The sequence below is a fragment of the Pituophis catenifer genome, unplaced genomic scaffold (genome assembly GCF_029215685.1).
Source record: "Pituophis catenifer annectens isolate HBS135680 unplaced genomic scaffold, rPitCat1.0.hap2 SCAF_13, whole genome shotgun sequence".
Lineage (NCBI taxonomy): Eukaryota > Metazoa > Chordata > Lepidosauria > Squamata > Colubridae > Pituophis > Pituophis catenifer.
Window position 1 is genome coordinate 7,682,988 of NW_027256893.1, and position 26,019 is coordinate 7,709,006.

A 26,019-nucleotide genomic window follows, 5' to 3' on the forward strand; every position below is an offset into this window, starting at 1 on the left:
ACAAAAAGATGGCACGCGCTCATTCACAAATGACTGAGAATGGATGTAATGGGCATAACTGACAGTCCAAATCATAGATCATATCCATCACAGGTTGGCCACTGAATGAATATATCTGGGGTTGCTCTTCCTGAATTCTTGCTACTTTGTTGATATTAGCTGAATAGTTGTCCCAAGGGTTCTTTTATTTTAAAGGCAACTGGACTTTCTGATTTTTCTTTTAAGACATTTCGCTTCTCATCCAAGAAGCTTCTTCTTCGTTTCTATCTGAGTTCAGGCAAGGACAACTTTAAGAAAGATTGTGACCAGTCCCCTAACAATGAAATAAACAATGGTCTTTCCAATAATGATAATGTATGGCTATGAAAGCTAGGCACTAAGAAAGAGTAAGAGAAAGAAGATAAATATATTTGAACAATTTGGATTTGGATATACTTATTCTACTAAAAGTACCCTATAAACAAAATAGAACAATTTTAAAAGATTGTCCAAAGTACTTTTATACAAGTCCGATGTGCACCAAATTTTAAATGGGGAAGGACATTCCTATAGTCACACAATGTTCAAGTGTTCTACATTCCCAGATGAACAAGATATTACAGTGGTCTGGAAAATAGGACACACACATATACAGTATATATGGGATCCATGATAATCCTTCCTTATATGGTGCTTCTGAAAGTACTAAGCTATTTAACCATATTCTCCTAACATAGCATCACTTACCATCATCTAAAGTGATGTCTTCCAATCCCATTGTCTGAAAATTTAACTCTTGATCTTCTGGTTCAGGCTTAATATTAACAGTTGACCCTTCTGATGGAAATGGAGATGTGTCACATATGTTATGATGCAGCAAAGATGAAGCTGTAGCGATTCCTCCCAAACCTGGGCTAGGCTCCTGTGGGGACTGTTGCCCAGGCTGACTGACAGAGGCTGGAGGAGGAGATGAGGCAGATCCCGAGCTAGAAAGATGGTAAGGTAGAGGTTGCAACTGTGGCGAAGATGGCCCAGATCGAGGTGAATGGACTAAAGAATGAGAAGATTTGGGGGATGATGATGAGGAGGAATTACCTGGATTTGAAGAATAAGTCATTGGCTGCAACTGTGTGGAAGGGTGTCCAAGGGACTGAGTCACTGCAGAAGAGACAGGACTTTGCTGAGGATCGGGACAATGGTATCGCATGGATTGCAAATGAGGCGAGGAGTGTCTCGATTGAGCTAGGTGTGCTGAAGTAAGTCCTCCTGTTGCAACGGAAGTTGACACGGAACATGAACTCGAAGAATGATATGGGATTGGTGGCAGAGACTGGCAGCTGAGGTTTATCAGTGGAGGTACAGGTGCGTCTTGCTGAAATGACATTGCCTCATATCCTTGACTAGAAGAGGCAGGATCCATGGGAAGACCAGACTGTCCATTAAACATAACATTAGGTTGCATAGACTGGTAGGAAGGCCCCACAGAAGTCGCTACTGTGACCTGAAAAGACGGATGGACTACAGCTGAAGACAAAACAGGATGCTGCTCTTCCCCCGGACTAATGTTTCTGCCTTGTATGTGTGACAACTGAGTTACTGTTGAGGATACCATGGATGTGAAGGGCGACTGTATGGGGCAGACAAGGTTCCTGGAGGAAGGAGGAAGTAAACTATCGTGTGAAAGCCCTGGATCAGGTGAAGGCAACTGGGTTTGGACAGGAGACAGTCCTTTACAGTGAGTCAGGGACAATGATGGGACCGAAGACAAATCCATTTCATCTCTGTTCTCTTGTTTCAATACAACTGCGTAACAAGAAAACAAGAATCAGCTAAAATTCACAGATGAAATGATAAACATCAGAACTCTAAATTGAATAAAGAGCTGTTCTACCCCCACATCAAAACTAGCATGTACATGAATGGCAGTGAATATACATGGAAAATGCAGTTAACCTTGGAAAGTTATGATATGAAATATACTCGCTTATTCTGGGATAGTGCAGATAAGGGTTTTCTCATTATAGCAACGGGAATTAAAGAGTAAAATTCAAGAATTGAGAATTTTGAGTTTGAGTTGAGTCTCATTCAAAGAGAAGTTTAGAATCTATGATTCCTATTGGTCCTGAATGTTCATTTTCTGACATGGTTCCAGGGGTGAAATCTAGCCGGTTCTAACAGGTTCTGGAGAACCGGTAGCAGAAATTTTGAGTAGTTCAGAGAACCAGCAAATACCACCTCTGGCTGGTCCCAGAATAGGGTAGGAATGGAGATTTTGCAATATCCTTCCCCTGCCACGTCCACCAAGCCATGCCCACATGACCGGTAGGGACAATTTTTGAATTTCACCCCTGATGGTTCATAAGAGAACTGAGAACCACAATACATAGGCTATCATGGCTTATTATGGCTCAAAGAATGCATCAAAGACCTTCAGCTCCATGGAGCTGAAGACTTTTCTTATTTCTAATGTTCAAACAATAATTTATTCACTCAGAATAAGTATTAGAATATGCAAAGTTGCATTTTTCCTCATTTGCAGTCCTAGTTAGAAACTTGAAAGTAAACAGAAATACTTTTTTTTTAGTTTTTTTATCCTATCTTTATTAATTTATTTCATAAGTAACTCAAGGAAGCAACGTACATAATACTCCTTCCTCCTTCTATTTTCTCCATAACAACAGTTCTCTGAGGTGGGCTGGGCTGAGTGAAAAGTCACCTAGCTAGCTTTCATGCCTAAGGCAGAACTAGAACTCATTGTCTCCTGGTTTCTAGCCTAGTGCCTTAAAAAAAACAAAACAGGTCAATTGATGCTAAATTAAAAACTTCTTAGCTGTCAGGAAAAGCATTGAAAAATTCCTCGTTAAATATTTTTTTTCTCCATTTCATGCCTAATTTTCTATGTTAACTGAAGCCGTTTCTCTCAAGTGTCTCTGCTGGGCGAAGACTGAGTCAAAACTGGGGAACTGCCAGACAAGGGAGGCGTGTCCAGAAGATTGACAGGCTCAGTTTCGGGGCAGAGAAGCAGAGTTAACACCAATTCCTTGGATTCTCTACTCAGCACACTGGAGAATAACTAACATTTCTCAGAATCTGGGCAATGGATTAGAGACATTTGAAAGAAAAGGCCATTATCACTCATGATTTCTTTGCCAATAATCAGTACCTGGAGTATATGTAAAACGCTGAGCCTGGCTTTTTTTCCTTTTGCCGTTGCAAACATAGAACTGTACATGGACAGCTGCTGTAATTGCTTTGTTGTGATATGGAGGAACTTCAAGAATGAGCGCAGCCTGTGTAAAAATGAATAAAATGATAGAAAAAGACCAGGTGTGTCTCAGAAGGCTTTTTTTCATCATCTTCATTAGACCTGATAAATTACATGCTCTATTTCCTGAAGCAATTTTTTTAAAGATAAGGAACAGAGATTCTCAGTGGTGACACTTTTCTACAAGCCACTTTTCCTAAGAATGAGTGGCAGGATATTTGAGTTTTCTGCCTATGAGTCCTATTTCAAAAGGGAAGATGCCTCAGGAAGCAGTTGTCTTAAGTGGAGAACGATGCTTTTGTTGTAGAATATTTACATATGCTAGAATACTTACATAGAATATTTATATGTCCTAATCATTATAATTTTCCAAAATGTTAGCTTACTAAACTAACATCTGCACCCTTGGTGCTGAAGACATCAATGGAGAAAGGGGAAATAGTTGGCACTTCAATTGCTGAAAAAAGTTTTACTTCTAGGTTCCCAAGTTTGTGAATCAAATCTGGCAGCTGCTGTAACTTTCTTGTATTATTTATATTCTTCCTCTTCTTTCCTTTCCCGCAATCCCTACGTTATTAGTGTTTACTTTCTGCACATCATTTCGCCCTTTCTAGTCTCTCAAGACTGAAGGTTAATTTTTTCTATTTAATATTACATCACTCACCACTTTAGCATTCCTCCCCTATAAATCTGGCTCAAATTCTGCTACTATTTTTGCATATTTGATATAAGTGCTAAGAAAAAAAAAAATAGCTGCCTACGTTATGTTTAGTTTTCCACCAAGATCTTTACAGAAATCAACAAAATAATTTTGTGCTTTAAAAAAATAAATCTCACCTCTTGACTCCTATCTCTAATTATTTTGCCTTCCACTTCCCACTGGGGCCGTCCATCTACAAAGACAAAGATTTCGGATCAGGTATCAGCTCGTTCTAAAGTAATTCAATTATTAAATATATACAAAACACACAGTGTACAATCTTAATAGTTTTCATTTGACTTTTAAGACTTTATTCATTGTAGACATGTTAAATATTTGGCCATGCAATACCTACCTTGTTCAAAGATAACTGGCCAGAGGGAATTGAGCTTTGATTAATTAACCCCAAATGAGAAGTGAACTATGGATAAAGTGAGTTTTGAATTATTTGTTTTAAGAAGGGAGGAAAATGATGTTCTGGGTAAAGGTATTTGCATAATTCATAGGATAGTTGCTGTTGCACATGTGTGAAACATGAAATTGAATATTCATAGGTAGAAAGATTTGGGCTGTTTCATGGGCCACCAGAATCAAAGCAGAAGCTGGAGAAAAATCTGAGCAAAATGTAGCACTAGATACTGCATTTACAAGTATATTATATTAATTTATATCCTATGTTTCTATTTAAATGAATATTTAAGGCACTATGCAGAAAGCTAAAAGAAATAAAATACCTACCAAATAAAAGGCTTGGAAAAAACATTATTTACAGTTTTTTAAAAAAAAATTAAAAAGGGAGGGAAACTCGAGATTCATTCCATTGCCCAACAGAAAAAGATTTCTCCCTCCATGAATATGATTGGCCCTAACTCTACAAATTTTTCAAGTCAAAGAGAAGTTAAATCTGTCCAGTTTAATCAAGCAATAAGAAGAAATGAATCTACAGACAGCAGTCCTTCCTGCTGCACAGGTTGTGTCCTATCGTGAAATCTACAAACTGAAAAATAACCCAGACTAACAAGGCAAGCAGATTCTTATAATCTACCCTAACACTGGAATCCAAAGTCATCGGGATCTGATTAATTTCCTCTGCAAACGATATGCAAATGAGAAGGCGTCACTGACTGCTCTGGCACTAAACTGCGATAAAAGAAATGCTGCCTATTGCAAATGTGATCATTTTCTGCAAAGAAGCAGAAGTGGAGTAGAGGACTAAAAACTGAAATGACAACAGTTTCCAGTGCTGTAGAAGAGAACCTCAAATAGATTTCACCCTATGTTTGATCTGAGCCATCTTGAAAAGTCCTCAACTTATACTTGCACCATCAGTTCCACAGTTAAAAATGGGGCTGATCTGGCCTTATGATAGGGGTCAGCTCTGGAGCCACATGTGGCTCTTTCATCCCTCTGCTGTGGCTCCGTTGCCGGTCGGTTCCACAATGGATAGGACTTTCGGTTAGGACAGGTAGAGGAAAAAGGATGCTGCGCTAGGAGGAGACTCTATGGTGGGGGAACCGGACTTCCGGTCAGCTCCAGAATTGAATGGGGGGGCTTCCGGTTAGGACCTTTGTGGCTCTTTGAGTGTTTAAGGTTGCCGACCCCTTCCTATGAGAAGAGAGAGCTTACAAGCAATAATGCCAACTGGGTATACTAGCAGTGTACTTAAATACAGATTCCTACATTTTTCTCCACTGACTTACATTTTCTTGGACAGGCAGACTCTCTCAAGATTCTTTTGAATTCAAACAGAATTTGCACTTGCATCTCAGGGTAAAAGGACACTGTGTAGGCAACGTGATTGAATGCAGCATAGGCACTCTGATATGTTCCTTCAGCCCCACAAATAAACCTTTTCTGTCCGTTGAAACAGGTTGACTTACCTTGCCCCTTTTCCAGAAATAAAATTTTAGATTCTGGAAGGAAGTTACAGCCTGTAACCATCATTTCATGGCCTCCGTTGACGGAGCAACTGCTGATGCTGTATTTCTCTATCTGAGGAAGTTCCTGAGCTGATCTCTGAGCTTTATGAAAGAGAAATACAAAAATGCATTAGAACATACACACATCATGTGATTCTTATCATGTTTTCTCCCCTGCCTTCTCTGTTTTTATTTCACATATGCAACACATTTCCCTATGTTTACTTGAACTATAGTTTAATCTGTTAACTAAAAAAAAAAATTCTGAAATTGCTTGGCACACCATTAACCAACCACACAGGCTGGATTTGCTAAACACCCTAGACCAGTCAAACTCAGGGCCTGCAGGCCCGATCTGGCCCGTAGGGTGCTTAGCTCTGGCCCACAGGGACACCCTGGAAACAGCAAAGGACCGACCAGCTACCAGAGAAAACGAGGCTCGGGAAGGCTGCATGCAGCAGGAAGCCATTGCAGCCAAAAACGGAGTCGGGAGCCCGTTTTCGCTGGCAGAGTGCTCGGGCCACCGCAGGCACCCGACACGAGTGACATCAAGCTGGCCATGCCCATTCTGGCCCTCCCACCCCCTCCCCCAAGGTCAAACACAACACTGATGTAGCCCTCAATGAAATTGAGCTTGACACCCCTGCCCTAGTCTAAAATGTGTCTTGTGAGTGCTGTAACTTGGTTGCAACATTTTTATATCCCTGTGTCATTCGTTTCAAAACTCTTTCAGAATCATTAGAAGATGGGCTCCAGCACGAGTCTGAAAGCTCAGAAGACAAAACCAACCCAGACTGGATCCTGCAAAATTATCCTGGGACGCTTATATTCGCCTCCATTCGTGAAAATCATTATGCTCCATCCAATTTAACTGTGAAATTACAACCAATGCTAAGCATAACTTAATGCTGCTGCTTTTGTGTCAGAAGCAATGAGGCACTTCCAGGTTGAAAGGGTTAACCTGTGACATCACCGTTGCCCGGGGGATGTCCAGTAGGAGGCATCTTTCATGTCCCCTTTAATGAGCCCACCAAAGTGGTACTTATTTATCTACTCACATTTGCTCCTTTTGAACAGCTAGGTGGGCAGGAGCTGGAGCAAATGACGGGAACTCACCCCATTACACAGCAGTGCTCGGGTCTCGAATGTGAGCTTGCTGATTGTCATCACTTACTTAATATAATATGTAACTTTGGCTATTGATATGGGCTACAAACTCTCAATAAATACTGGTGCAATAAAGGTATAATTTTATAGAAAATGAAATATAATTATAAGCTTTCAGAAGCTGTAGAAAGACTTCCACGCGCACACACACACACACACACACTTATTCACATTTTGATCATGAAAAGGGGTTTGATCTAGCAATAGCAATAGCACTTAGACTTATATACTGCTTCATAGTGCTTTACAGCCCTCTCTAAGCAGTTCACAGAGTCAGCCTATTGCCCCCCACAATCTGGGTCTTCATTTTACCAACCTCGGAAGGATGGAAGGCTGAGTCACCCTTGAGCCAGTGAGATTTGAACTGCCGAACTGCAGCTAGCAGTCAGCTGAAGTAGCCTGCAGTGCTGCACTCTAACCACTGCGCCACCTCGGCTCTTAAAGCAGTTCCATAAAAATTTCCAACATTTTTGTTCAGCATACATCCTAATCTTTCCTTCTAATCAAAGCTGCTGATAATGTGCCCAAATAAGTAATATAAAAGTTATTAAGTTCCAATCACCTCTAAGATACCAGAGACCTCTAAATATTAAATATAATGCCATAACAATTCATTTACCAGTTACAGCAAATAAAGCATTTCATGATTAGTAGCATTTGACAAAAGGAAGAGATTAAAACTACCTGTCTCAGAAGCAAAGTCCGCAGACGAATATACCAGAATAAGTAAAGGGAGCTTTCTAAAAGTCCCAGCACAAGAAGGTAAAAAGCTGCCTCAATGCAATATTTCTCATGAAGTACAAGCTTAATTCCTGAAATATTTATGGATGTAAATATTTCCCACGCCAGCCAAAAAATGAGCAAACTTACAGCATTCAACTGGTATAGAGGCAACTTGAAGGGACAAGACTTTCCCACTAGGCTGTGGGATATGGACACGAAATACGAGCCTCACTCTTGTGTTTTTTCTTCCAATATCCGTCTCCCCCTTCCGAAGCTCTATGTCTGAATTGCGGAGTTTCAGAATACCTGCACAGTCAATGCTGGAGAAAACAGAAGACATAAACCAAGTAATTACAGATGCATTTTTCTTGTCTGAATATCTGCAAACACAGCAGCCACTCATTTATAACAATAGCAATAGCACTTAAGACGAATATACCACTTCATAGTGCTTCATAGGACGCAGTGGCTCAGTAGTTAAGACAATGAGCTTGTCGAGCGAAAGGTTGGCAGTTCAGCGGTTTGAATCCCTAGTGCTGCGTAACGAGGTGAGCCCCCGTTACTTGTTCCAGCTTCTGCCAACTTAGCAGTTCGAAAGCACGTAAAAAAATGCAAGTAGAAAAATAGGGACCACCTTTGGTGGGAAGGTAACAGTGTTCCGTGTGCCTTTGGCATTGAGTCATGCTGGCCACATGACCACGGAAAGTAATTCTCTTGAAAACCACGTCTAGTAAAAATGGATCACTTCGTACAACAGCAGATCACCAGTTTTCAGGGACCATTTTTTAAAATTAAAAAAAAAAACATATATAATAAACGGACTCTTCCTGGGTCAGTCAGTAGCAGATGTGCAGTGTTCCTAGTCATCAAAAGCATTGCGTGCAGTGTCATAAAACCCTCTCATTTCACATCCTCCCTCTACACGAATGAAGGCAAATGAGGAAGAGGGAGGAAGTCTCCCTCGTCCTCATTCAAGCAAACCATCACTTAACAACACCTGCAAATACAGCCATGTTTGTGCCGACAAGAGGCAGAAGGGAGGAGTGGGAGTGGAAAATAAAGGTTGAAAGAACAGAATTGAGACAGCCAAATGTGTTTTGGGAAACCACCGAGACTACATTGAAATAAATCCATTTTAGCCTACTTTGCTGATGTTAGTACTTCACCACCTCAGAGACAATACATTTTGCCTTATTTGGAACAGACCTGACATTTTTTTAGAATCAACATTAGTTCAAGGATAACAGACAAATATTAATGTATGTGTGTGTGTGTGAGAGAGACGGGGGGGGGGGGGAGAGAGAGAGAGAGAGAGAGAGAGAGAGAGAGAGAGAGAGAGAGCGAGCGAGCGCAGAGGAGTTGTTATGAATGTGTCTGAAGGTCAGTGAAGAGTTGCTTCAGATAGTTGTAAATACTCAAACACAAAGCTAAGACCTTTTGTATATACTCTTTGTGAATGTTCCTGTAGATGTGTCTGTGTATGAGTCGGTACGTGCATACACAAGCATGTACATATATTTACACCGACATAAAGCAACTCATTCCAGGATACAAAAGCCATCTGCAGCTGCAGAATCTTATTCGTACTGCATCATGAAACACTTGCACTCCAGGTGTCAGCCAGCAGTTTTTGTTCTCTTAATGTGTCCACTTCAAACCGGAAGAATCACATCCCAAACAGATGTTGCAATGAGCTGCACTCGGAAGTTGATATATGAAGATTATAGTATAATATACTTTTTTTAAAAAAAAATACCGCATATCTTGAAACCCACAAAAGCCTATGAATTCTGGGATACAACGTATTGAATTTGCTAGGCAGAATCCTCGGACCTACCTGGCAGTCATGTTGTTTTCAGGTAAAAGAGGAATTTCCAAAACCTTTGTGCTGGCCAGGATTATTTCTTGACTTGCCGTGGCAACAGTTTTTCCTGTGATTCTGTGCACTTGGTAAAAAGCATGTGGTCGTAAATAACGATCATCTGCTGTCCCAATAAACATCTGAAGATTGACAGGTTTTTCATTGTAACCTAGGAGCTGATAAGAAACCAAAAATACTGTTAAAAATTAACGATTAGCTTTTCAGAGTGAAAGTGTTAAAACTGCAGACATGATTTCAGATACAGGTGCATATTTGTAGCATATTTGTTTTCCCCAAAAATAGCTCACAAGCATATGATGCCTATAACAAAAATTAAAAATGGCAAACCTTACAATCAAACCACTTTGCTACACTTGGCTTTTAAAATTATGTCACAAAAATAATTTACTATTATATAGTTTCCTTTTCTAAAATAACTTTTTTGATTTTGACCTCATTCAAATCTCAGAGGTGCTTTTTCAGGAGGCAACTGGATTCTCGTGTTTTTCTTTGGAAGGCGTTTCGCTTCTCATCCAAGAAGCTTCTTTAGCTCTGACAAGGTAGTGGGGAATGTATAGTGGGGAACTCTGAAAACTTCTCAGAGCTGAAGAAGCTTCTTGGATGAGAAGTGAAACATCTTCAGAACAAAAACATAAAAGTCCAGTTGCCCCCTGAAAAAGCACCTTTGGGACAACCATGACTTGGATGATCTACAGACCTCATTCAAAGTGTTAATTTTTACCTAGATCCGTCCTAGAATTAGACAGATATTTCCTGTCAATGAGAATGATTAATCAGTGGAACAGTTTGCCTCCAGTAGTTGTGGATGCTCCATCACTGGAGGTTTTTAAGAAGAGATTGGACAACCATTTGTCTCCTTCTTAAGCAGAGAAGATCTATTAGAAGACTGCCAACATCCCTTCCAACTCTGTTATTCAGTTACCTTAGAAATCCTAACTAACTGATATCCCCAAATATTTTAGATATTGCTCCTGTATATGCGGTCCCCAATGAGTTACCTAAAGCCATAATACAAACTCTTTTTTAAAAAGTCAAATACTATAATAGGAGCCTTATCTTCCACTAGAAAAGATTTTATCATGAGACAGCCTTTCTACAAGTCCTACTGGGTCCATCCTATTGCAGTCTACTGGGAACGCAGTGGTTCAAGGTTAGGATGCTGGGCAGATGATTGATTGGCAGGCTCAAGACCCGGTTGCTACCTTGTGGTGAGGTGCCCTCTCATCATTCACTTCAGTGGGCAACTTAATGGAGACACAAAAGGAGACCCCACCTTGAGTCTCTCAAGCAATGGTGATGTCACTGGTTGATTCTTTCACCACTGAAGCTCTTCCAAAACGGAAGTCTGGTATTGCAGTCCAATTATTAAAGTAGAAAGGGGTAAAGAACGGGTATCCCTCCAGTTGTTTGAAACTACGACTCTCAGATTCTATTTCCATTGGCCATGATGAATGGGACTGACAGAATCCAAAACAGCTGGAGGGTGCCAGATTGCCTCACCCTTAAAACAGAAGCATGGTGACTTTGCTTGCCAAGTCTTTTGACGATTTTTGATTAACTGCTTCCCGATCCGTTCCAATGTAATTCAGCAGTGGTTTTAAGCTATAATTTTATTTAGGGGAAACACTATTACTGCACTTAGAAGAAGAACTCTGTGGGTGTGAATGCAAGCAGCAATAAAATGCAATAAGTCTGTCAAAATCAAAACCATCAAGGTAAAATCCCACATGGAAACCATTTAGATCATTAAAATAAAAGTCCCACTTTGAATTGCAACATTCAATTTACATTTAATTCATTTCAGCTCTTATTACCAAGGAATATCCTTCCTCCCTATCCAGCTTAATCATATTCATATTTGGCGAGAAGCATCTATATTCAATTAATAACACCCAAGATCACTACCAAGCCTGCTTTGGAGGCTTCCCATTCTGCAGCAAAGTCAACTGATATGTATGTGTGTGTGTGTGTGTGTGTGTGTGTGTGTGTGTGTGTGTGTGTGTGTAATTTTTATTAAGAATTTTTATTACAAAAATTGATGATATAGTAAATGTCTTTCTGGAATGTGCTCCCTTCTTCCTAAGAAGCTGCTGCTTCTCTGTAATCCATCACACCAGCTTCCCCTCCGTGGGCATCATATCTCACAGCATCAGATGTTTCACTTATAATAACTCCAAATAAGAAAAACTGCCCTTTTTAAAAGGAATAATAATAATAAAAAGCAGCCCAAGATTTCACTCTGCACTTGTAAGTAGCAATAAATTGTGCATTCTTTTAAAAATAAAATCTACTCGTATTATTTCAAACTAGCTGGAACAGTCAGTACTGGCTGTTATTGAAATTGCACAGATCAATTAGCTTTAATTATAAAACTCACTGGGATAACCTGGACTGGCGAGTGGCTCTCAAAATCTCAATGCTATTTAAAATAAAATCAGAGCAGAAGGAGAGCATCAGCCTAGCTATAAGATCCAGAAGATCAAAGACGATTGCTGCTCTGCCCTAAATTGTCCTGAAAGCCCAACATCACAAATCAGCACCTAGTGGTCAGCCATTAAGAACACGTTGCCATATATATTAGCAGAATCAGCAAAAAAAACCTACTGGGTTTTCAGGAATTTAAAGTGTATGTGTGGTGGTCTGCCAGCAGCCTGCGGAGCTGGCAGCAGAGTCGGACAGTGAGGAGGCTGGGGAGGAACATGGGCCAATCCTGGAGTCTGGGGAAGGCCTGGACAAGGGCTCTGCATCGGAGGCAGAGATGGGGCCAGGGCCATCTGGGAATTATGTGCGGACTCCGGAGCCTCCGGAGTTGGACATCAGAGAGGCAGAGGAACAGGGGGAGCCTGTTCCTAGTGCACACATGCGCAGAAGCTCCTGAAGGCAAGAACATTTAAAACAAAAGGGACGACTCAGGAGTAAGGCTTGGAGATGATTGGCCCTCCCATAAGACATAAAGGAAGAGCAAAGGCACGTGGGTCTTTGCAGGAAGCAACGTTGTGGATGGTGTTGGTTTGTACTTTGAAGCTCCGTTTTTGACTCTGTGTTTCCGTGTGGCCTTGCCAAGATAATTGCCAATTTGGCAGCATGTCAAAGATAAAGGTGGGTGTTTACCAGCCTTATCCGAAGGACTGTGGCAGACTTCTGTTGGAGTATTTATAAACTCTTGGTGATTCAGCATGTGCTGTGAAAGGAATTCACAGGCGTTAAAATTTTTAAAAAGGGTTTTTGGGACTAATTGTGTGCTTTTTACTATATCAGGAAGCCTAGGTCAGAACAGTATGTTTTCTTCCTGTTACAAACAAAGCTATCCTCAATTCCCAAATATATTACAGCAGCTAAGTATTATATGTATAATGTCATATTCTCATCATTCCACCAGAACTGAACAGATATGGTGTTTTATTTTTCCCCGTTATATTTATGAGTTTAGTTCCTTCCCTCATTTTAACTGGTTTGCTGTAATTCCCCAAACTCTCAATGAAACTTCCCCATCTCAAGAACGACAATACTTTCCTTCCATATATGCGCTAACAATGGTGGCAGTGAAGAAAATACGATACGAAAGATTAACCAACTAATTTATGGTAAGTGAATCAATCAAGCATAAATTACTCAGATTGGAGAAACATTTTATATTCCTTGGAGGTCAGTTGTGACCCCCACAATCCACAAAAAACCTATCAAGTTACAAAAAGCTAAGGAAATGATCACTGATGAAAAGTGAAGTGAAAACTCCTTACGAATGAAGGCGAATATGTCTCCTGGCAGGATAAAATTGCACGATCCAATCTGGTTCATGCTGAAGATGAGCTCCAGCATGAGGCCGAAAGCTTGGAAGAGAAAACCTCTGGTCCCAGTGACCGACCCACATTGGATCCCGAAAACACCTTATATTAATTTATGCAAATGAAGAAAATAAGGTAACCAATAAGCAAACCAAACATAATAAAAAAAAAAACACTTAAAAATGCCTAGATGCTTTGATCCTTCAATTCTCAATGGCCAAGGAAATTTGGCTGTGGATCCATATGCAGTTTATAAACCACTGGCTGCTGATCTCTATACCAGAAGATGAGACTGATCCTCCAGAACATTTTCAGAGTATGTCTAGTAAATGCAGGATTAATTTCTAGTTTCCAATACACTTTCCTTTTCTGAATACTTCAAAGCAAAAATGAATCTATCCCAACTCTTTTATGCCACCCAACGGGACATGCAGGCTTTTAATTCTCAACAGACAGGAAATTTGCAGGAGCCATTTTTTTCCTTAAGATTCTGAGATCCTTACAACAGTCACGGTAGACAGTGAATCTCTCTGGCCTGATTGAAGACACTTTTCTATTTAACCATTTCCCCTGCTAAAAGATATCCCGGTTCAGGGGGAAAGTCTTCTGGTTTTGTTTTGAACAGAATATGTGCTCCGATTTAAAAAAAAAAAAAAACCACAAAATACTGCAGCTACATGCTGACTGACTGTGCAATCCAAAATATTAATACAAATGGGACCTTGATAAACCTTTCAATGGATATTATATTAAATGGCTGACATTAATGCCAGTCTGTGTCCTTTACAAAGATACTACACTCTGGTGGTTGTGTTATAAAAGGGAACAAAACATGTTTAAAATACATTTACAGTTCCTGCAGTTGCCCAAATATAGGCATGCTTATATGCGATGTATTTTTATTCCATCAATATAATCACATACTCTTCACACGAGGCATCATACAGAATATTGTAAATAATGAAAAGTTACAGCACCATCTCATGACTGACCTCTAAAAACCCTCCACCCGTAACTATATACTGTGACACACAACCCATTGCTTTGCAGATGAAACTCTGCCAAGCTGTTTGTGTTTCTGTATCGTTTCCATAGCAAAGGTCAGTGTATGCGTAAGTTAAACTAAAGCTGGAAGGCTAAGGAGAGAAGGTCACTACAGGATAAGCTACAGTAGCCTCTCTCTAAAACACCTCGAATTGTGGTAGTGTGTTGTCACAGGTAGGTTTCCTTAAATGTGGAGGCAATGCAGAAATAAAAGATGAGGTTAGGGAAAGGAGTATTTATTCGCTTTTTTTTCGTATTTTCAAACCTTTCTCCGAAACCAACGCCTTGCAACTAATTTCAAGGTCAAACCTTTGGCTCCATCAGCTATACAACTATTTTAGAATGGTGTGACCATCCAAAATCCCATTAGGTTCCTTTCAATTAGACTTTTAACACTTTTTTTTTACTCTATTCTTTGATGGAGCATTAACAAACCCCTTGACTGAATTGGGTGCCTGACTGTCAGCAGTAGGTGGCACAATCCATCACATTCATTCATACCACCGTTTTTTTTGGTTTTGTTTTGTTTTGTTTTTAATTTGATTTATATGCCGCCCTTCTCCGGAGACTCAGGGCGGCTTACAATGCGTTAAGCAACAGCCTTCATTCTTTTGTATATTTTATACAAAGTCAGCTTATTGCCCCCACAAACTGGGTCCTCATTTCACCTACCTTAGAAAGGATGGAAGGCTGAGTCAACCTTGAGCCTTGGAGAGATTCGAACCAGCAGAAATTGCAGGCAGCTGTGTTAATAACAGGGTGCATTAAACCTCTGTACTATCAAGGCTCTTTGATGCAACAACAACATCCCAATTTTAAAAGGCGAGAGTTTTCTTTCACAGCAAAGCAGAAAGTGTTTGCTTTTCATTTGTCCTTCCGTCTGTATTTGCCCTTCTTTGATCTTGAGCTGCTTTTTGTTTGCAGTTTATAAGCACAGAGATCAAAGGAATTATGGATAAGGGAAATGAGAACATGTGTTCTGATCTGACGTAAAAAGCAGTCTGCAAAGGCAGGCCCACCTCTTGCTTTCTTTCGCTGGGCCGTTGTTGCTTTTTTTGTAATGTAATCAGCGAATGCTAATCAATGTTCCAGATTCAAATTCCATTTCTTGATGTCTAGAACATTTCATAAACTCACCTAAAACACACGAATGATAGAGACAATTTTTTAAAAAAGGATGAAAGAGTTGATATTAATTCGACCATCGTTTTGGCCGGGCAGAAAATATCTCATGACCGAATATAGCAGTTGCTCGTATTAAATAAAATAACTTGTCTGTACTTGAGACTTCGGTGTTATAAAGTTCTAGAATCTTTTAGGTGCACAGAATTGAGACAGCATTGATTGCTTTTGCTGATGACCTTTGGAAGAGCCAGGATCAGAGGTGGGTTTCAGCAGGTTCTGACCAGTTCTGGAGAACCGGTAACGGAAATTTTGAGTAGTTTGGAGAACAAGTAGTAACAATTCTGACTGGCCCCGCCCCCATCTATTCTCGGCCTCCCAAGTCCCAGCTGATCAGGAGGAAATGGGGATTTTGCAGTAACCTTCCTCTGGAGTGGGAAGGGAATGAGATTTTACAGTATCCTTCCCCTGCCATGCCCACCAAGCCACGCCCACCAAGCCACACCCACAGAACCGGTAGTAAAAAATTTTAAAACACACCACTGGCCAGGATGAAGATTGTATGTCGATCCTGGTTCTTCCTGAAGTCAGTGATCATAGCATACTTCTGCAGAGACTGTAACTGGCGGGCACCATGTAGCAGTAGTCCTCCTTCTTTCTCTGCAGGTTAATGCCAGTTGGTGTTGACAAGTCAGAGAGATGGAGTCTGTCATCCTTACTTGAGAGGTGCCTCAAGACTCAAAGCCCTCGACCCTTTTTTTTAACCTTCACATGAAACCATTGAACGAGGCTATCTTGGATGTCAACTATGCGTCTTAACCCTAGGGTACCCTAGAGATTCTGCCAATGTCTTGTCCCGGTGTCTGGAGGTTGTGCGGGTCTGAATGGTAAAACTGATTCAGATTCAAACTTGACAAGACCAAGTAGCTGTGTGTATTTGTATCTCGCAGTGCTGGGAACTCTTCGTCTTTAATCTTGGACAGGGATACAATCCCAATTTGAGGCTGGTGTGCACTTTGGGGGGAATGGAATTGAAGAGTACAATGGGAGAGGGAAGGACTACTCAAAGTAAGGTAAAGGTAAAGGTTCCCCTCGCACATACGTGCTCGTCGTTCCCGACTCTAGGGGGCGGTGCTCATGTCCGTTTCAAAGCCGAAGAGCCAGCGCTGTCCAAAGATGTCTCCGTGGTCATGTGGCCAGCATGACTAAACGCCAAAGGTGCACGGAACGCTGTTACCTTCCCACCAAAGGTGGTCCCTATTTTTCTACTTGCATTTTTTTTTACGTGCTTTCGAACTGCTAGGTTGGCAGAAGCTGGGACAAGTAACGGGAACTCACCCCGTTACGCAGCAGTAGGGACAGTTGTTAAGTGAGTTTTGCCCCTGTTTATGATCTTTGTTGCCACATCTCTTAAGTGAATCACTGCAGTTGTTAAATTAATACCCGGTTGTTAAGCGAATCTGGGGATCACGTGACTCCAGGACACTGCAATCATCATAAATACGAGTCAATTTCCAAGCGGCTGAATTTTGATCATGTGACCATGGGGCTGCTACAACGGTCGTGAAAAGGGGTCATTAAGTCATTTTTTCCAGTGCCGTTGTAACTTTGAACAGACATTACATGAACTGTTGTAAGTTGAGGACTACCTGTGTAAGGCAGCATTAAAGAAAAAAAATGATCTTGAAAACATAAAAGGCAAGTCAGGAAAAAGAAAGCTAATATTTAAACACTGGGGTTCCATATAAAACAGTTCCCTCAGCATCGCTCTATCAATTCTCTTGCAAACTCCCTAGCTATCTGAGAGGTATCTAATCCCATATCTACAGATTCCAACCACCAAAAATCCCAACGACATGTATGTGGGGCAGGGGAAAAGGTAGGATCAAATGCAAAATGGGAAAATGAAAGAAAAGCCGAAGAGATTTTGCTAAAAACTATTTTTTTTAAAAAAAAATTGTAAAGCAAATAGTAACAGGAATGAAAACAGAGAAAACAAAGAAAACAGAAAAGGTATAGGGCCATGATGGCGAACCTATGGAACGCGTGCCAGTGGTGGCACTCAGAGCCCTCTCTGTGGGCACGTGTGCGGTCACCAGCTCCTCTTCCAGGTTTCATCGTGCGCATGCGTGCCGGATCAGCTATGGCACACATGCCCACTCTGTGGGTATGCGCTCCGGCTAGCTGCTCTCTTCAGGGTTCCGTCGAGTGCATGTGCACCTGCCAGCTGGTCTTCGAGACCACATGTGCACATGACGCACATGTGCGTCCCGGAACCCGGAAGAGAGTAGCTGGCCGGTGCACGTGCATGCAATGGAACCCGGAAGAGCAGCTGGCCGACGCGCACATGTGCACTGGCCAGCTACACTCTTCCGGGGTCCGGGGCGTATGCATGTGCATGGGCACGCGCACACACGTGCGCTCCAGTTTCAGCACTTGGTGCCGAAAAAGTTAACCATCACTGGTATAGGGTCTCCTGTTTGAGCAGGGGGCTGGACTAGAAGACCTCCAAGGTCCCTCCCCGCTCTATTCTACTCTAAAATGGGTTAGGGTTTACATATTACACTCTGATTGCAATAATGTCTTTTCAAGACACTCAAGAAAGCCTACTTTTAAATTTTAAGAAACGTGCACATAGCAGGTATGTGTTTCAAACTTACATCATACCTATTTAGCCCTAAAATAGAGTTCAGTTATGGAGCTTTTAGATATCTCTAGAGGGGAAAAATATGAGATGAATTACCACTAAAAAGCAAGAGCAACTAGAGATAAGATCCACTTTGTAGCACTATATCAAAATTATCTGAAGAATGAACACTAAATGTGACAGAGAAGCTGATTAATAAAGGAACTGTTTGAACATATAACAAAGAGCTGTGATAAGGTACGTGCTACATTCAATTCTAAGTTAAAATTTCCGTTAAGTCCTCCATTACACTTCTGGTCACATATCAAGCATTTCACACTAGGTTCTCTCGTTTTACAATACTCTGTCTTTTTCTCCTGACATACCCAGTTCTCACTTGCATACCACATAGCAGGAGAAGTGTGATATTGCACTGACTGTTTCTCAATTAACTAACATAGCACAAGCTTTCTCCCTGACAGAAATTTCTCAATGATTCGTTGAACAGTAAAATCAAACCTGCCTAACGCTTGCCCAATATAAAAATTCACTGGGTTCTCAAATCTGGATCACTGTTACATCTTGTACATTTTTTCCAGACGCTCGAAAAAAACTGATCTGCGAGAAGAGTTTTGCATTTTCTTTTTTGGACTAGTGTCGGGGAATATCATGAGTTTCTTCTAACTGTCTGGAACGGATGTTGTCTTCACACATGCTTGAAAATAGTCACATACGGTGTTTCTCCAAAAATAAAACATCCCCTGATAATAAGCCCAATTGGGCTTTTGAGCGCATGCACTAAAATAAGCCCTCCTCTGAAAATAACCCCTCCCAAAAAAATAACAACCCTCCCGAAAATAAACCCTCCCCAAAAATAAGCCCTCCCCGAAAATATTTAAACACATGTGCAGCCAGTCCCCACCATTTCCTCTGGTTAGGGTTAGGGAGACAGATCTGGAAATCAGGTAAGACGGCAAGAGGAGCCCCATCTTGCTCCACGTGCCCCAAAATAATAAGACCTCCCCGAAAATAAGACCAAGACTTATTTCGGGGTTCAAAAAAATATAAGACAGGGTCTTATTTTCAGGAAAACATGGTAGTAATGCCATAAGCAAACTATCCATCTTTTACTATCTTCCATATTTTACTACCTTCCAGTTTTGCTATCAATGCCTGAAATCTTTCAAAAGATTTTCAAAACTTTCAGGGGAGTTAAGGCTTATTTTTCTATACTCTTTTTCTTGAAGATTGATAGGGGTATATGAGGAAAGGATGCCACCGCTGGTGGGGGGGCTTGCTGCGCCCTTTTTAAGGCTGCTGGTTCAACTTTGGTCCCCACCTGACACTCAGCTCTCACCTGTGGCTCCAAGTACCTGTAACACACAGAGGCCACAATCCAGTCAACGTCTCGGCAGACAGGTCAAACCAGGTGAGGGTAATTGATAAGTCTTTTGAGTCTCGGTGAGATAGAGGAGATTTGTCTATCGCAACATGTGAAATCTGGCCCTAGCTGTGTGTGTTGAGGAGATTGATCAACATTTTAACAGTCAAGAAGGCAGGTCCAGCAGACCTTGTGAAGAACTAACAATATATCCCAAAGGTGCTTTTTCAAGAGGCAACTGGATTTTCTTTGTTTTTCCTTGAAGACGTTTCGCTTCTCATCCAAGAAGCTTCTTCAGTTCAGTTGGATGAGAAGCGAAATGTCTTCAAGGAAAAACAAAGAAAATCCAGTTGCCTCTTGAAAAAACACCTTTGGGACTACCATGACCTGGATGACTGAGAATTTCAATAGACATTTAGCTAAGAATATGACAAGACATTTAAATAGCCACTGCAGCAGCAGACGTCCCAGCCGTAACAGTTTTCCTTGCACTAAATTAAGGTCTCTTTCTGCCAAGAGAGTGGGACTGCCCCTGTGCAACAGCTCTTCCACTTAAAACTCCACCAAGCACAGGTTTCTGTTGTGCAATTCATACTTATAAAATCCGTTTCAATTTCACTGTTTGATTCGCTACTATTATACCCTACACATTTCTAAAATATGCCTTCCGGCACTTTTTCAGTACGGTTTTCTATGACTAACTAATACAGAACAGAATTATATTTTTTATTAATCCTGCTTCAGAATTTACAAATAATTCTGAAAGGTTTCCTGTAAGTGCTATGGGTGAGTTATGCTTTGCTGGTTTTGCTGGGTATCAAGACAGCTTTTGCAAGGTGACTCATCACTGGATGCTGGATCCATGATCACTTGGGAACAAACAAAGGAGAGGTCCTTAAGATCACCCACCTGATTCTGGACAGCAGCTCCTTGTGAGTAGATCACAGAAACTGCTGTTTTCACCGTCAATTGATTAATGGAGTGGCTGAGAGTCAAGACCACATCAAAGTCACATTCACAAAGCAGCCTTTTCAGACATTAAGCTTGATTGACTCTTACATCTTAAACACTTCTTTGGAATTTTACTTCTTGCATATTGAAGATGATTAAGACTCTTTGGACTGGCAAGATATTACTGTGTTCATTGGGTGAGTTTCCATCTCCTTAAAAGGTGATGGTGTACATTTGGTTTTAAAAATTTTAAAAATATGATTATTTTTTTTTACTCTGCAGCAAAAGGCTGCTCAGTATATGGATTTTGGAAAGTCAACAATGAATTAAGATGCCAGAAGAATTTGGAATTATAATTTTGAATTATTTAGAAGATATTGTCTCGTGGGAAAATAGAGTTTGCTTTCATTTTTTTAGGATAAGAAAACCTTAAAGGCGGGACATTAAAATTGGAGGATAAAGAAAAAAAGAGAAGAAATCCTCAGGACCAATCTTTGAATACCTTTCAGCTATGTTCTTGGACAGAATGGGTCAAAGGTTTGATAAAATTAAAAGAGCACATTCTAATAAAATTGCAGAACAAGAGTGGCTGCAATCAATCTCTAATTTTAAAGAAAATTATTTTATAAAAAGAAAATTATTTTATAAAAAGAATTTGTTAACTATTCTAACAGTCACATTATGCTGGTGATTCATATTAGTTACATGCCCATTAAGATTTTGCCCAATAAATTTTACCCAATAAATAAGATTTTTCCCTCTATTGAATTTTATCTTGACTGACTCTGTAAACTGCTTAGAGAGGGCTGTAAAAGCACTATGAAGCAGTATATAAGTCTAAGTGCTATTGCTAGTGCTATTGCTATCTTGTTTGTTGCTTGTTTTTCCCCAGCTTCAAAAGCCTTTTTAAAATGTGAGTCTGTTTTCAATAATGTTGACAGGCCTTGCTACTTCTGTGTTGTATGTACATTTGATAAGCAACCCATCCATATCTTCTGCCACATTATTTATTTTAATACACAGGACCAATTGACATAGATCAATTAATGAGCATTGGCTTACTACAGCTGCTTTACCATCCATCACTCCAAATACTGTAGCAAACTTAACCCCCTTATCAATAATGAGGCCACTTTTATTTATTTTTTTTAAAACAGAGGATGTTAAATGCTTTGCTAGTACAATATTAAAGAACTATGCTTAAGCCATTCTCATTATCTGAGATCAGAGAGAGACCTGGCCTGGAATATTTTTTTTCTAAGAAAGTTTTAATTCTTGTAATCAATACAATGATTCACACATGAACATTGATATTTTATTCTAAAATGCTGCCAGGCTTTCTAAAATTTCCCACATTCGTACTTATCCCATTTTTAAAGTTGGAGACATAACTTATTCTCCAATGTTTCTCATGCATTATAGATAATGGTTCTGAGATAATATTTGAACCTAAGTGTATAATCAAACTCTTAAGAGGCATAAAATCATCTCTTTGCTTATAATGGGTACAAATTGCCCTTTAGGTTGGCAAAGCTTGTCTTTGCCACAGTTGACATAAATTATCTTCTTTAAGCATCATCTTCCTCAAACATCATCTTCCTTCTAATATAGCCAAGGAAGGACTTTTTCTTACTTTCTTATTCACAATCATTATTCATGATAAGCTTTGGTCTTCCTAATATTTTTATTTGGAAGATATCTGTCAAGAATTCAGGAACCAGGATAGAGTTCAAAAGTATTACAAGTTTATTTCACGCTACCTATACACAAGAATCTGATCCACTAACAGTCAAGGCAAATTGGCCCCAGATAAGTCAACGGACTTCAACGGAGGGGCTGGACTTGATGTAGAGATTCCAAACTGATGATGCATTTGACCCCAACTAGGGGTGAAATGCTACTGGTTCCGGCGAACCGGTAGTGATAAAAACTACTGATTTGGTTGAACTGGTATTTCCGACGGTCAGCTGTGCCACGTGGTTTAGCTTTGCTAGAATTTCTATCTATGCTATGCTAGGATTTCCTGCTTTCTAGCAAAGCTAAATCGTGCGGCACAGCGGACCCCCCTACGCTGTTCTACTTACCTTCCCACACCTCCTTTTGGCTCATACTGCGTATGCATGTGTGCACAGCGCGTGTGCACTGCATGTGCACACTGCTCATGCAGCACACTTGGTGCGCACTGTCTGCATCAGCGAACTGGTACCAAACCGGTTTAGATTTCACCACTGATCCCAACCTTAGGCTCAACCTAGTCATCTCCTACAATACCTGACTTTTTTTTTTCCTCCATGTTTTTTGACTTTCCTTAATGTGACACAGACCTTTTTAAGTTCTACCAGTTCAGTGGTTCTTGCTAAGCTATCATATACTGGCTTCTTTAAACATCCTCAGTTTTACTCTCATGGGAACAATTTGCAGCTGTACCTTCACATATTCCAATTTTCATGATTCTTTCTGAATTTCTCACCAAGGGTTTTCCTTGTACTTTTGTAAACAGATATCCAAAGTCTGTAATATCCAACTCCAACACCTTCTATATTTTGAGCTTCACACAACATGGTCACATTTCCCTTTAATATTCCTGACAATTATATATCATCAATCAATTCTTCCCTATCAACCAGGATTACATTCAAGATATCATATCCTCTTTCCATTTTCAACAATATTTCCTATACATTTATTAGATATTCCATTTATGCAGTTATGACTTCTGATTATATTAGATCATTAAAAATCTCCATTATTACTACAGCTCTGTGAAGGTTTCATCAACTGCTCCAGAAAAGAACTATTCATGCCTATCAGTTACTTAGCAGTCCCTGCAATATTACCTTTTTCCCCCAAAGAAAACTTTCATTTTTAAAATCAAAGATTTTTTATGGAGAAAAACATACTATTGATATGTAATTTCTCTCCCTCAATTCTAAGCATTTCTTTTGAACAATATATATTATATATACACATATCTGCACATGTCAAGCACCTGTTATATCTGAGGTTCAGTTTATTGTATAAACCTTGCAAAACCACTACATATCATAAATTATGGTATTCCCACCTGAAATCTTGCAAGATTCAGGCTGGAATTCCCAGATTTCTTCAGATTCTCTACAAGAACACAAAAATAATAAACAAAATTGCAATATAAAAAAGATTTGCATGCATTGTTTATCTTAAAATACCTATTTCACAACATTTAAGTAGCTCAATCACTATTACATAAAAGAAAATCCTTAAAACTGTTGATTCAGTCTTGTAAATGAACTGCCCTGTTTTACAAAATTACTGCCTTTATATATAAATGTGACTTGCAGTGTTGCATGTCCCAACTTCCTTCTAGACGAACTACAATACTCAGTTTTCCATCAAAAGGAGAAATGGAAAATATATATACTGTGTACTGTATACAACACATAAATGTTGGCCTTCACGTGAGTGAAAATACCCCAGTCCAACTGCAAACTTTAATAACCATTTATTGCAAATTTCACAAAAAAAAATAACGATAAAGGTTCAGGAAAAATGAGCAATGTGACAATGATTTAAATTAAATGGGCAACGTTAACTATGAATCACCAAGATCCTCAGAGCATTTACTGTCAAGATCCAAGATAAATCATTTTTAGTATATTAAAATTTTAATACTCTAATAAAAGCAGCAGCATTTCATTTTCCAATTTTTTTTTTTCAATGATTACATAACAAGGTAGCTCAGATTTGGCCACAATCTACACTGAGACCCAGGCTCATATATAAGGGAATAAACTCCAGTGAACAGAACTGAACTTACTTCCAAGTACCGTAAAGTTGTACTGGATTATGTATTAAACCAATTCAGTGCAGTATGTCTAAAAGCCCATGCCTACACCAAAACTATGCACCGTGTACAAAAATACTGCCTGCAATCACTGGCTATTTTAATGCTTGCCTGAATATTACATACCGTGTTAATGTTTAGCACATACAAACTAAGTATTTGTTTGGCATTCACCGACTTACCTCATTTTACGATCAAGGGAACATGTGCTTTACACTCTAGTTTATACCTAATGTCTTACTTAAGCATTATGAAAAAATATTCAATCTCCTGTTTACGCACATAGGTAAAAGGACGTTAAATCTGTTGGCTAGTGCTTGTCAAGAAACTTGCACCCTACTCTGCTAAATACCACTTGTGTGCAGACTATAATCATGCTACCGTATCTTTCCATTTCCCTCTCACGTGTTGGAACAAGGGAAAGTATCACAGTAATAAAAGTGCACTTGTCCCTGGAAACAACCACCATTTGCATTGACTGACTGTGATAATACAAGTCTGCTAATGCCTACACAAAATATCAATAACCAAATATGCACAAATCAGAAGTTTGGTTTTTCAGTCATTGCAAGTATACTGTTGTGCCCAAGAATGACTCCAGCTTAGTGTTATGTCCAAATTTCTTGTCATTTCTAAGCAAGCCATCAACTGTAAGTACAGTAAATAAACTTTAGACCATAGCTTCTGATACTGTCAGCAACAAGCAAGGAGATCTGGCTATGTTCCTAGAAAATGAAGTTATTTTAAATGAAGTCCAATAAAAGAAACAAGAAGTTAGGAGCAATTAGCAGGCCTAACTGCTCATGAATATAAGCTAGCACTCATCACAGTTCTGACACAATTCTATTCAAACTATGTTCATTCCTGTAGACAATTATTTTTATTATAACCAAGACCGTGTAGGTATAATGATAGTCGGGGATGACTTTGGAAGCAGGAGAAAGGCCACTGCTTAGGCTGCAGAGTCTTCATCCTGCCTCCCAAGGCCAGTCCCACATACCATTACAGCAGGGGAAAATGTGGTTCACAGATAAGACACACATTATCATCTCTTACCTTGACTACAGGATGTCCACCAGTAGATGCTTTTACTGCTCCTCTGCTGCCTTCCGTTTCATAATGTGCTCTGTGATGAGTTTTTGGTTGTACTTCTATTTTCAGTTCACATTGCCCGTATTGTATGGGTAAAGGCCAGTCTAGAGGCGGCAATGAAGATGTGCTAAAACCAAGAAGTGCATATATTTCAATATAAATATAATCTTTTTCTAACCTCCCTTTCAATATCCACTTTTTTTTTTGAGATCACACTATAAATATAGTAATAAAGCCGTGAAGTGTTTTAAACAAAAATTTAAACAGACTGTCTTTTCCACATTAAAATTTAATTTGTTTTTTTTAAAAAATCAGTTATAATTGTTTTGTTAACAAATATTAAACTAATTATCAGCAAGGAGAAAGCAGATGTGAAGGATCAAGGGAAAAAAATAGAAAAAAATTTGCATCAACTGTTTTTCCCCCCAGACTCTAATAGTTCTCCTACGCATGAAGAGGCACAGTTATGGCTAAAGCTCTATTACAAAAGCGTGACATATTTCATAAACCTGCACCATGTGCATGCATGATACTCTGCATGACCTAACTCATAACTTTCC

The 26,019-nt window shown here is 39.7% G+C and overlaps 1 protein-coding gene across 1 annotated transcript in view; it reads right to left on the minus strand.

Annotated features, from left to right (window-relative positions):
- NFATC3 (nuclear factor of activated T cells 3) overlaps nucleotides 1-26,019 on the minus strand; it is a 54,830-nt gene that overhangs the window by 5,323 nt on the left and 23,488 nt on the right. The window contains exons 3-9 of the mRNA XM_070952761.1: nucleotides 25,424-25,586; nucleotides 9,591-9,790; nucleotides 7,901-8,073; nucleotides 5,825-5,965; nucleotides 4,082-4,137; nucleotides 3,143-3,269; nucleotides 727-1,782 (exon numbers count right to left, since the gene is read on the minus strand). Of these exons, the coding sequence (XP_070808862.1) occupies nucleotides 727-1,782; nucleotides 3,143-3,269; nucleotides 4,082-4,137; nucleotides 5,825-5,965; nucleotides 7,901-8,073; nucleotides 9,591-9,790; nucleotides 25,424-25,586 (1,916 nt within the window). The remainder of the gene's footprint in view (nucleotides 1-726; nucleotides 1,783-3,142; nucleotides 3,270-4,081; nucleotides 4,138-5,824; nucleotides 5,966-7,900; nucleotides 8,074-9,590; nucleotides 9,791-25,423; nucleotides 25,587-26,019) is intronic.